The sequence below is a fragment of the Pelobates fuscus genome, chromosome 3, assembly GCF_036172605.1.
Source record: "Pelobates fuscus isolate aPelFus1 chromosome 3, aPelFus1.pri, whole genome shotgun sequence".
Taxonomy (NCBI): Eukaryota; Metazoa; Chordata; class Amphibia; order Anura; family Pelobatidae; genus Pelobates; species Pelobates fuscus.
In genome coordinates, this window is record NC_086319.1 from 75,555,375 (window position 1) to 75,568,169 (window position 12,795).

Here is a 12,795-nt window from a genome sequence, read left to right on the forward strand (position 1 = left end):
TAGGGCAGCACAAAACCAGGATACACCACTGGCTACATTTGCAATTACTCTGTGTACATTTAATCCAGCTTGTCAATTAGCAAGAATTAAAATTTAGCATTTTTTAGTATTAAAATTGGGTAATTATCAAGACTGGATCATTTCTTGATACACGTGCTAGATTTTAGACCAATCTACATAAATGTTCAATTGCATTCTGTAGTGTTTATCCCAAATTTAACACATCAATCCAGAAAAATTCTGCAACTGATGAAAGGGACCAAGGTTTAAAGGGATACTGTAGTCACCAGAACAACTACAGCGTATTGAATTTGTTCTGGTGAGTAGAATCATTACCTTCATGCTTTTTGCTGTAAACACGGTCTTTTCAGAGAAAAAGCAGTGTTTACATTACAGCCTAGTGACTTCACTGGCCACTCCTTAGATGGCTGTTAGAGATCCTTCCTGGGTCATGGCTGCCTAAAATGCATCCAAACATTCAGTGTCTCCTCCCTCTGCATGCAGACACTGAACTTTCCTCATAGAGATTCATTGATTGAATTCATCTCTATGTCAGTCTCAGCCAATCCTATGGGGAAGCATTGTGATTGGATCAGGCCACCACTTCTGATGATATCAGCAGACAGCTTGTTTTTCTGAGGCAAACAGCATGCAGAGCTACAGCTCCAGGCTTGAATACAGTAAGATTCTGCTATATTTATGGAAGCATGAGGGGCCCAGGGTGGCTAGATGGTGGCTTTTACCCTATATGGTCAGGAATACATGTTTGTGTTCCTGATCCTATAGTGATCCTTTAATAAGAATATTTAAAACATTGCTCTGAGATCAGTCTGCTAAGCATCAGATTTCAAACAGGAATGCCCCCAATTTTAGGGCTGTGAGTGGCAACGTGGTGAGGGGCATTTCTGTTCTGAGAAATTCTAACTGACTTCCTAATAACAATTTATACAACTGAAATGTAATTTAGAGAATGAACAATGTATCTTGGTGACACACACTGATTTCTAAATATATTTATAGCTCTACACAACATGGAACTTCTAGAATAGAGGGACATTAGGATAGAAAAGAGACAGGGGGATTTGATCCCAAAATAGGGACTATCGCTATTAAATAGGAACACTTCGGAGCTATGCCCTCCTTCCACAAAAATTAACGGGCACTCTATGGTAGTTTTTTTAAAAACAAAACACAGAATTACAGGAGTACTTGACCTTTACTTTCCTATATACCACTTATTGTGGCCAAGAATCAAGTCTGACACCCATAGTTTTGTGCCAAAAAAATACATGTAAAATGTGCATGTTGTATTTGTGGATTTTTTTTTATATGTATCAGAAAGCAGACTGATAAGCTTAAATGAAAACATGAAAATGATATATCATGCAGTAAAATAAAATATTTTTGGAACAGTGTTGCGTAATAAAGTCTACATGAATGTTCTCGTGATACCTCCTGTAGACAGTAGCTGTTTGGTGTTCTTCTGGAAGATGTAACACTGTTATAATGTAACTACCTACCTGAAAGGCATTCTCACATTCATCTGCTCAGCATATTTTCCGAGGACATCCCAAGGAGCATGCAACTTCACAAATATGATATCACTGTTTGTGATTGACGACTGCAATAAGAAAACACCAAAACGGAGAGCAAAATCAAAAAAAGTAATGCTCATATCGATTTCATTTCTTTCTGCCTATGATGTTTGTTAGCTTTACTTCTCAATCAAGAACTTTGAGAAAATGAACAGCATTTATTATACAGATTACGATGCAATGAAATTTTTTTTTTTAGCTAAAACTGTTCAATTTTGTAATATAAAGCTGTGTAAACCATTACAGATTTTAAAGCACTTTCTAATAACTTACGCACCATAGACTCCTAGGCTGCCATGCAGGGGATGTAAATGTGCAATACAAAGATCATTTCAAGTTTCCTTAGCAACAAGCTGATACTATTACAGTATCCCAGAGTGGAAGATTACAGAGAAATCCTCATGTCCGAGTGGCCTACCAAGTGAGGCTGACCAGATCAGTTGCCAGTTGTGCCATGCTGATAGGCCCCCTTTAAGGGTGCTTGTCCCCACCACATAATCAATAATGCACAGTCACTGGACCAAACCCAACCCAGTCCTGTTTGCAACATCCTCCCCTCTGTTGCATCTTTTGCATCCAGTGTTGCAAAGAATCCAAAATGAAAGTAAATTACATCAAGACTCGACATGAAGAGAGGGGTTTGATTTTTCTCATTTATACTTTACTCTTCTCCATTAGATGAATAGGCTTTTCCTGGAGGTGTAAGCGGATAGTAGTGTTCTACAAGGCATAGTTTCATCCCCCCTGCTATCTTTAGTCATAAACTGCCGTACGTAAGAGAATATGGGCGACATAGTGTCATAATGCTAAATGTTCAATGCAACTCTTGACAGTAGCTAAGCTCTCCCTCTCCATGCTACACCACCAAGTAAGAAAGGGATTTTTGTAATTGTTGCTCTGTGGTGATGTGGAACGAAATCAAAGAGCCCTGAGTAAATTGTGTCACCAAAAGTCTAGAGGTTCCAAAAAATATCACCTTGGGAAATGTTCTGCATGATAGGAAGTCAGGTGGCCCCATCCCATATGGTCTCATGGGGACAGCGTGAAGATCAATGCCTCTGCAGACACTTTCATAAATTCATAGTCTATTTCATGAAATCATGCAGACATGTAGGAGTAAGGTTGGCCACTAACAACACACGATAGAGAAAGCTTTTGAAAGTGGAACAATCACACATTCACTTGGAATGCTCACCCATTCTGGGTGCTTATTAAATAATAGAGCTTAAAGAGTCCTATATGTTTGGAATAATCTGTAAAGGAATTCAGCAGAGCGTAAATTATTTACGAGGGGGCGTGTCCTGGACGCGGACCGGAGCAGCCGCATGTAGACAGAACTCTGTGCCGCGATGGCTATAAAGGTGCAATTTAAGCCCGACAAAGAGAAATCTGGACCAGTCCAGAGCCACAATGTCTCAACCCAAAGGCAAGCGAGCAGGGGACAGGGGTGAAAATAATAATTTCTTCGTCTCCAGGACGGGACAGGGGAAGACTCCACAACAGCCTGAGCAGGCCCAAGATGGCGCAGGTGAGGAGCATGGCGCGGATACCCAGCAAGGGGAGTATGACAACCCGCTGACACATAGCTCCCTCAGGAAACTTCTGGACGAAATGTCTGACAAAATTGTGGGAAAAATGGACAGCGCCATGAAAGACTTGAGAAAAGAATTACAAGACAGAATTACAAGACAGAATTACAAGGCCAACGCACATCGCGGACGGAAGAACAAATCACAGAAATGGCGGAGGCCCACAACTCACTTGCAGACACTGTGGAAGGCCTGGTCGCACAACTAAACGACCAAGACCTTAAAATAGCGGATATGGAGGACAGGGCACGCCGCAACAACCTCTGCATAAGGGGGATACCCGAGACGGTTAAAAATGAAGAACTTAGCGCCCATGTCACGGGCCTACTAAAAGAACTTGCTCCAGACTTACCGCTGGACCTGCTCCTGCTAGACAGGATCCATAGAACCGCCAAACCAAAATTCTTACCCCAGACATGCCAAGAGACACCCTGCTAAGAATGCATTACTTCCATGCTAAAGAAGTTATCCTGAATGCAAACAGAAAACGGAAAGAAATGCCTGCAGCATATAGAGGGACGACCATCTACTCAGACATCTCCTCATACACCTTAAAGAGACGGCGCGACTTCAGAGATATAACCACTCAGCTCCGAGACAACCACCTCCCATACAGATGGGGATACCCCACCAAGCTCCTGGTGATGCGGGAAGGGAGGACCACCACCATTGGATCCCCAGAGGAAGGCCATCGCATCCTAAGGGACTGGAACATCGAACCCGCATCGACGGTTGAGCAGGAGAGAAGCAGCACCAGAGCCTCACCGGACTGGAAGAAGGCGAAGCGGAGATAAATTAAAGAGAATGTGTGAGGGCCTTGAGGCAACACAGGGTGAAGGACTATCAACCTAGGGGCAGGGTAATGTAAAATGTTACACCAACTACACTGGGTAACTGTAGTGCTCACGATGGGGCACAGGGGCAGGCGGGGGATCACACATTACTATATGAGCTTGAGATCAACACAACCTCTAACCTAAAAATCGCCACCAACTATATAGGGGTGAATGTTTTCAGCCAGACGCACCCGCCCAAAGATAGATAGCTTGCCGGAGGGGCAGCCACACACCCACCTCACACCGAAACCCAGCTTGGTGAAAAAAAAGAAAACTTCTAATGCAAACAGATAACTCAAAAACTGTATAAATACAGAAAATACTGTAGCAAGACTTGCAGGGCTATGATCACTAGTTGGGACATCCCAACAAACACACAAGTCATAGCTGTAGAGGGAGAAAGCTCCCACAGGACATGAGACCTTCAGCCTCTACCCCCAAGGCACGACAACGCAGTGCCACGCTGAATTAATGGCACAAATAATTCTTAGGAATACCCTTGTAAATACTTTTGTTTATGTTGCTGTTATGTTATATGTTGATTTGCGTATTGCATGTATACCACCTGTTCAATATTGTTTTCACGAGGATGGGAAAGGGTTAATGGGTGACCCGACCCCAGCCACCACGGAGATATTTCATCCACCTAATGACAACCAAATACCAGATTGTTCCGCAGGCCCCACTAGCATACCAGTGAAAATACAGAGGGATTCATTGCTCCGCTCGACAGAGCTGGGGACGGCAGTGACCCTCACATACATTGACCAGCTTCACAGGTACGAGAGATACCAACCTCACAGACCACCGTGAAGCTATGCACCTTTAATGTTAGTGGCCTCAATGCCCCGGTAAAACGTCATCTTCTCACCAGAAAGGTTAGGACTCTGGGAGTAGACATATTATGCCTCCAGGAAACCCATTTTAGACACAATGACCACCCAGCAATATTAACTAAAGACTTCCCACACAGGTCCATGCCACGGCACCCACTAAAGCCAGAGGAGTATCCATCCTCATTAGCAAAACCGTCTCATTCACGCTGCAGACTGTAGACGTAGATCCGACTGGTAGATATATCATACTCGTAGGACTGCTTAACGATATGCTATATACCATTGTAAATATGTACTCCCCGAATACCAATCAAAGGAATTTTTTGCAAAAAATCTTAACTAAGACGGCCACAACCCAGAAAGGTATCACGATCATAGGATCACATATTCGACCCGCAGACAGACACCACCCTACATTCACATAGCAAACATCACCGCCCCCTGAAGAGACAATGTAGAGCCATAGCAAAACTACTCCATGACCAACATTTCTATGACGCCTGGAGAGTCACGCACCATACAGAAAGGGCTTATACCCACTACTCAGCGGTACACAATTCTTACTCTAAAATAGATGGGTTCCTCCTAGCGGGTTCGGCATTAGACCAAATCGTTGATAGCGACATACAGCAGATCACGTGGTCAGACCACGCACCAGTAACCATAGAATTAAAAAAATATGTCTCAGACTCAACTCTATGGCTCGCGCACAAAACAGTAGCAAGAGGCCTACTGATCAGAAGGGCAGCCTATGTGAAAAAGACAAACCAGGCACAACTTAGAGCATGGCAGGCAGAACTATACAACCTAAACAGACTCAACCAACACACCCCAACCCTAGAGACAAAAACTAGGATAACTCAGATTACAAGACTTATGCACCAACACGCACTTGAAACACTCAACACCGACATGCAGAAGCTCAAGCTAACCCACTACGTACAAGGGAATAAGGCAAGCAAATTGTTAGCACAAAGAATAAAATCCAGACAGGCAAACCAAAAAATATCCTATGTCACAGACCAAGCGGGAACAAAAATACGCACCCCAAAAGGCATAAGCGAGGTGTTCGCAACATACTACTCAACGCTATATAACATTCAACAAGACACACAGGTCAGGCATCCGACGGAAACAAGCATTAGAGATTACTTGGATGGAGTGCGACTACTTAAGATCACGCCACAACAGCAGCTAGACCTTAAAAAACCAATAACAGTTCTAGAAGTTGAGGAATTAATTAAAGGCCTCCCAACGGGGAAATCCCCAGGACCAGATGGATTCGATAATCAGTACTACAAGAAATTCAATACAACACTTGCACCATACTTAGCCAGACTATTCACAGAGGCAACCCAAAAAGGGGAACTCCCCAAAGAAACACTAGCCGCTCACATCGTTACGCTCCCAAAACCCAACAAAACCCAGACGATCCCACAAAACTTCCATCTCCATTCTCAACACAGATGCAAAACTGTACGCCAAATTGTACGCTAACAGACTAGGTGCAATCCTCCCACACATAATACATGATGACCAGGTGGGCTTCATAAAGGGAAGACAGGGGACGGATAACACCAGGAAAGTTATTAACATCCTCCATTACCTAAAAATCCGGCGGCGGGGGGGACTACTGGTCTCCCTCGACGCCGAAAAAGCTTTTGATCGCTTACATTGGGGGTTCCTCAAAGAGGTATTGGGTAGGTTTGACATCCCTTATGGCTTTGTGTCAGCCGTTAGAGCCCTATACAGCGAGCCCGCGGCAAGAGTGTTGAATGCGGGGTTCCTGTCGGAGCCGTTCCGACTTACAAACGGCACGCGACAGGGATGCCCCCTGTCTCCGCTGCTCTATGTGTTGGCACTGGAGCCGTTGGAGATTAAAATTAGAGAAAACCCCGCAATACATGGCCTGGAGATAGGGGAAAGGGAATACAAAGTGATCCTATTCGCGGACGATATCCTGCTAACACTTACACAACCATACCTGTCACTCCCAAACCTAATGCGGGAAATAGAACTACATGGGGAGCAATCGTACTACAAACTCAACGTAACAAAAACGCAAGCAATGGGGATTGGCATAACACACGATACCGCAGAAAACTTAAAAATGTCATTCCCGCTGGACTGGATGGATGACCACCTCACTTTCCTGGGACTGAAGATCCCAAAAGACCCTAGGAGACTCTTACATCTAAACTACGGGAGGTTACTAGACGAATTTAGCGATACCTTGAAGAACTGGGATAGCAAGTTTATGTCCTGGGTGGGAAGGCTGGCGGCAGTAAAGATGATGCTGCTGCCGAAATTCCAGTACCTAACTAGAACGCTACAGATCCCACTACCCAACGCGTACTTGAGACGACTACAAAGAACTCTCACTAGCTTCGTGTGGGCACATAAGAAAGTCAGAGTAGCCACAAGCATACTCACCAAACCCCTAGCGCAGGGAGGGCTAGGCCTACCAGAGGTGAGAACATACTATAGAGCAGCACTGATGACCACCGCCCTGCAGGCACACACAGCCCATAACCCACCACAGTGGGTGGAGATAGAATCAACGTGGGCTTGCCCCAAGGGCCTCAGATACCTATTCTGGGTTCCACATAGGCATCGCCCGCAATCCCCAGACACACCTGCCACTACAGCAATCCTACTAAAAAATTGGGATCTGATCAAACCACAGTTAGGATACACAGATAAATGGGCGCTGGCCACGCCAATATACTGCATACACATGGCAAATCCCACATTTGAACACCGTATTTGGACCGAGCGAGGATGCACGTTAGTTAGACACCTCTATAATCAAGGAAAACAATTCCCCGACTTGCAACAAAGTTACGATTTACCGCAAAGAGCGATATTTTCCTACCTACAACTAAAAGGAATACTGACAAACTCCATTGTCCTGACAACCCCGACCCATACGCAATGTATAGAGAAAGCATGTGAATCTATGACAATGCCCAAGAAACCGCTTTCACTCATGTATGCAATACTCAATGACCCAACTCAACAGCCACGACCGCAGCCCGACAAATTCAGAGAGGCATGGCATAGGGACTTGCGTACAGTCGTCTCAGTAGAACAATGGAACTTCATAGCCCATAAAGGTAGATCCAGATGCGCATCCCACCTAGCGCTAATGCGCAAGATACAATATAGGTGGTACTTGGTGCCAACCAGACTGGCAACCATATATCCCAACACCTCGAGGCTATGCTGGAGATGTTTAAAAGAGGAGGGCACAATGCTCCACATCTGGTGGACCTGGGCGGCCATCAGGGGATACTGGAAGGTAGTTGAGGGGGTGATACAAGGGGCACTGGACACAGGAACCAATCTGAGGCCAGAAAATGCCCTACTTTTCATATCAATTGACCCCTACCCAAAAGCACATGCCGGCCTAATATATCATATATTGATAGCTGCCAACCTATTGATAGCCAGAGGGTGGAAACAAAGACAGCCGCCAGAGAGATCTAGCCTTATCCAACAGATCTCCCTAAACCTAGCATATGAAACGAAGACTAGCCAGCTGATACACCCAACAAACCACATAGTGGAAGCCAGAAACATATGGGAGGCATACCTGAGGAAAGAGGGGGAGGGGGACGAGTTGGAACAGTAACGAAAGAGGAGAGAAGAAAAAAAAAAATACACGGAGGATTGATAGTAACACGCCTAATACCTAACTGCTCAGACGTAGAGAGGCCACAACTCCTAACACCAAGGTACGAAGGTAGACATTGAGGTAAAACCAGCTAACACACTAAATGAAAAAAAAAAAAAGGGCATAGTGGAACAAACACTCACATTGTAAATAGTCGAATAGTTACCTAGGGGAATAGATGCGAAAGCCACGTAACGTTTGACAATCACAACGGAGACACAGGGAGACATGGGGCTTCCGTAGCCTATTTCCCCCTTCCTCCTCCTGCAACCCGTTCCCCTGTCTCCCCCTTCCCCCACTCCAAACCAAACCCAAGGTCATGAGGGAAAAACAAATCTGACCAAGGTCCCAAGGGAAGTTGAGGAAATCCCACAAGGATAACTGACTAGATATGCTCTTGAATGTATAAGATATGTCTGAGATCTATGTACCTCAACTGCTTACCCTCCCTTTTTCCTTTCTGTACCCCAAGCATGTTCTCTGATAAAATACAAATTGTCAAATTGAAAAAAACAAAAAACAAAATTGAAAAAAACAAAAAAAGAGCTAAAAGACCACTTTAAGTACCATAATCACTACAGCGCGTTGCGGTAGTAATGATGCAAGGACTTTATGGGTGCCATTGCATCTGTCACACCATTTTCAAGTTTTTTGAAAAAGGAAAAAAACACAGGACGCTTCATGCACCCAGGCCTATAAAATGCTCCTCAAAGTATGAGAAAGTTATTTAACCTTGGAAAGCAAAGAAAGGCTGCAAGCCCCCCAAAGTCACTGCCATCCAAAGTTTTAATTTTATGGGTAACGTAAAAATAACATTTTACATTATTTGGAGGGGGGAGGCTAAGCTAAGCTTTGGGTGGTGGAGGAGCTACCAGTACACTGCAGCAAACACTCATCATCTGTTGCTTATAACCACTACAATACGTCGTAGTTATGGGGAATAGAGTGATGCTTTATTGGGGGGGCAGAACAAAGAGAGTTGTTTATTAAAGTTCGATTCCAAGTGAATTTAACATTTAAGGCCAAAATAGCTGATCTGGAAAGCATCTCTAAGTGAGCTATGCTTTCATTTTGGCTACTCTGACTTCAAATTTGGAATATCACTAAAATATATATTTCTATTGTTTGCAGTATCACACTATTTTGTGTTTTTTCTTTTATCATATATGCATATTGTAACGATTGTCATCAAGGCACAATCATACAATACACTAGTATATTATTTTTGGTTTTTTTTTGTTTCCTATTGTTTTCACACTCGACCTTTATTTTGATGATAATTATTTTTATTATCCTTTGTTAAAATGAGAAGATACAGTCGAATGTGGCAACAGACAATTGGTCATTGAAGAAAACTGGTTAGCCGTCATCGCTTTAAGCTAAACCAGACAATATTCATATTACATTCATACCTCTTTCTCCATGTGCAGTCCGTCCGCTCGAATATTCCTTTCAAAAACCTCTCTTTTTTCAAACTGCGGGCTGGATTTCCGATATACCAGAATATAGTCAATACGACACTTTCCATCATTAAAAAACAACCCATTTGTTTTGGCTTTATCTGGTGCACTCAAAACCTGAAGTAGAAAATATATGCAATAATTATTCAGAGACTAGTAAAATAACCAACTATTAAACTGGGGGCTCTATACAATGTCCTTTCCAGGGATACCTAATGTTTCTAATGTCAAGTAAAGATCAGAAATTTGACCCTTTCTGGGTGGGAATTCGACACAGTCACATTCAAAGGGTGTCAATATAGAAGTGGCTGCTTGTTTAATAGTTGGGGAATATGTGAACGTAGTCAAATGTTCTTAAAGTGTTTGTATTTGGTATGTCTGAATATTCCAACCATCTGGATATAAGTAGCCAAGTCGGGAGATGTCTTTGTTTTTGAATTGTGCACAATGTTTGCGTGTTACACCTGGAGCGAATACTTTGTTTCAGAGTATTGGAGTTAGAGGCAATAGACCAGTCAAGAGGTCAAATCTTTCTCTGAGACGATCCCGGAGATCAATGGAATAGGACATGGTAAGGGAAGTGGGAGGTGGTAAACGCCTATGTTGTCTTGGTAAGATATGTACAGAGGGTGGTCTAGACTAAAAATGAGGTGTTCAAGTTCTACCCATTTTTTCTCGTGCGGCGGGAGGTGTCAATGTTGTATTTGGGCCAGGTAAGCTGCCTGTTGGTAAAGTAAAAAGTTAGGGAGACCCAACCCTCCTCTTGATTTTGGGATGTATAGTGTGGTTTGCCAAATGCGAAGTTTGCGGTCATTCCAGATAAATTAATCTATTGCGTATTACAAGGTCCGTATGTCTGTTTTATTGCAGGGGATGGGAAGTGCCTGGAATGCGTAGAGAAATCTAGGTAAGAGACACATTTTTACTGAATATACTCTGACAGGCCATGATATTCCGAAGGTGCCCAAACTGCATAAGTCATTGTGAGCTGTGCGACGGAGAGGTGTATAGTTGGCTGTATAGAGGGAGCAGGTGTCGTTAGATGGAGTCAATACTCACTAGCTTTTTCACTGAAGTTGGAATTTAAGGCCAAAGTAGCCGAACTGGAAGAATGGCTGACTTAGAAAATGTATCCAGTTTGGCTTTTATGGCCTTAAATTTTAAATTCACTCTGAATTCTCACTTTGGTGAATAACCTTTGAGTATTAAAGGACCACTCTAGTGCCAGGAAAGCATTGTCGTTTTCCTGGCACTAGAGTGCCCTGAGGGTGCCCCCACCCTCAGGGACCCCCCTCCCGCCCGGCTCTGGAAAGGGGAAAAGGGTTAAAACTTACCTTTTTCCAGCGCTGGGCGGGGAGCTCTCCTCCTCCTCTCCGCCTCCGTTCCTCCCCGACGGCTGAATGCGCACGCGTGGCAAGAGCTGCGCGCGCATTCAGCCGGTCACATAGGAAAGCATTCATAATGCTTTCCTATGGACGCTTGCGTGCTCTCACTGTGATTTTCACAGTGAGAATCACGCAAGCGCCTCTAGCGGCTGTCAGTGAGACAGCCACTAGAGGAAATAGGGGAAGGCTTAACTAATTGATAAACATAGCAGTTTCTCTGAAACTGCTATGTTTATAAAAAAATTAGTTAACCCTAGCTGGACCTGGCACCCAGACCACTTCATTAAGCTGAAGTGGTCTGGGTGCCTAGAGTGGTCCTTTAACTCCATCTAACAGTTTTTTTTAGCACGGACATTGCTACATATGGTGTCAGAGAAAAGAGTGTCAGGCTTCTGGAGTCCTCGGGATATTGAGTGACGTAGGTCTCTGCTGTATTAGCAGTGATCCCAGGGTCACATGCTCATAAACACTAACCCATTGCACATGGCGTGGAGGAATAGGAAAAAACTGATACTGTATTATTTATATAATGCATTAATTTGGGGGATTTGTGGGGCAAGTGTTTGACGTTTCAGGAACTTAGTATCAGATTAGTAGGCAAAAAACAATAAATATTAAAATCTGTTCATGAATTTGGCTCATTTCACGAATATAGGAGCGATTCCTTAACAGTTGTGTTTAGTAAAAATAGTCAGATTGCTAGAAATCCCACAGTAACTCAACTTGCTTTGATTTAAGCATGACGATTAGATTATTTTACATATCCTTTGAAAATCATTCTGTCAGGTTTGGAATAATCAACGCAGACTGACAAATACATTCTAGAATTTTTAGTAGATGTGACATTAAAATCCATAGAATGTGCAAATATCTTACTCATAAGCATTTGTAAAAAAAAATCAACATACCGTATATACTCGAGTATAAGCCGACCCGAGTATTAGCCGAGGCCCCTAATTTTACCACAAAAAACTGGGAAAACTTATTGACTCGAGTATAAGCCTAGGGTGGGAAATGCAGCAGCTACTGGTAAATTTCTAAATAAAATTAGATCCTAAAAAAATTATATTAATTGAATATTTATTTACAGTGTGTGTATATAATGAATGCAGTGTGTGTGTTTGTGTGTTGTGTGTGTATATAATGAATGCAGAGTGTGTGTGTGTTTGTGTATAGTGTGTGTATATAATGAATGCAGAGTGTGTGTGTGTATGTGTGTAGTGTGTGCATATAATGAATGCAGAATGTGTGTGTGTGTGTTGTGTGTGTGTATATAATGAATGCAGTGTTTGTGTGTGTGAATGCAGTGTGTGTGTAGTGTGTGTAAACTGGGTGAGGGGAGGGCATTTTTATTTACATTTCTTTAATTTAATATTATTATTTTAATATTATATTATTTTAATATTATAATTGTTTTA

The 12,795-nt window shown here is 43.0% G+C and overlaps 1 protein-coding gene across 3 annotated transcripts in view; it reads right to left on the reverse strand.

Annotated features, from left to right (window-relative positions):
- The window catches only part of ANO4 (anoctamin 4), a 250,595-nt gene that overhangs the window by 122,182 nt on the left and 115,618 nt on the right, over window positions 1-12,795 (reverse strand). For all 3 annotated transcript variants that reach the window (XM_063447227.1, XM_063447226.1, XM_063447228.1), the window contains 2 exons: window positions 9,945-10,109; window positions 1,521-1,621 (listed from right to left, as the gene is read on the reverse strand). In XM_063447227.1, coding sequence (XP_063303297.1) covers window positions 1,521-1,621; window positions 9,945-10,109 — 266 coding nt within the window. The remainder of the gene's footprint in view (window positions 1-1,520; window positions 1,622-9,944; window positions 10,110-12,795) is intronic.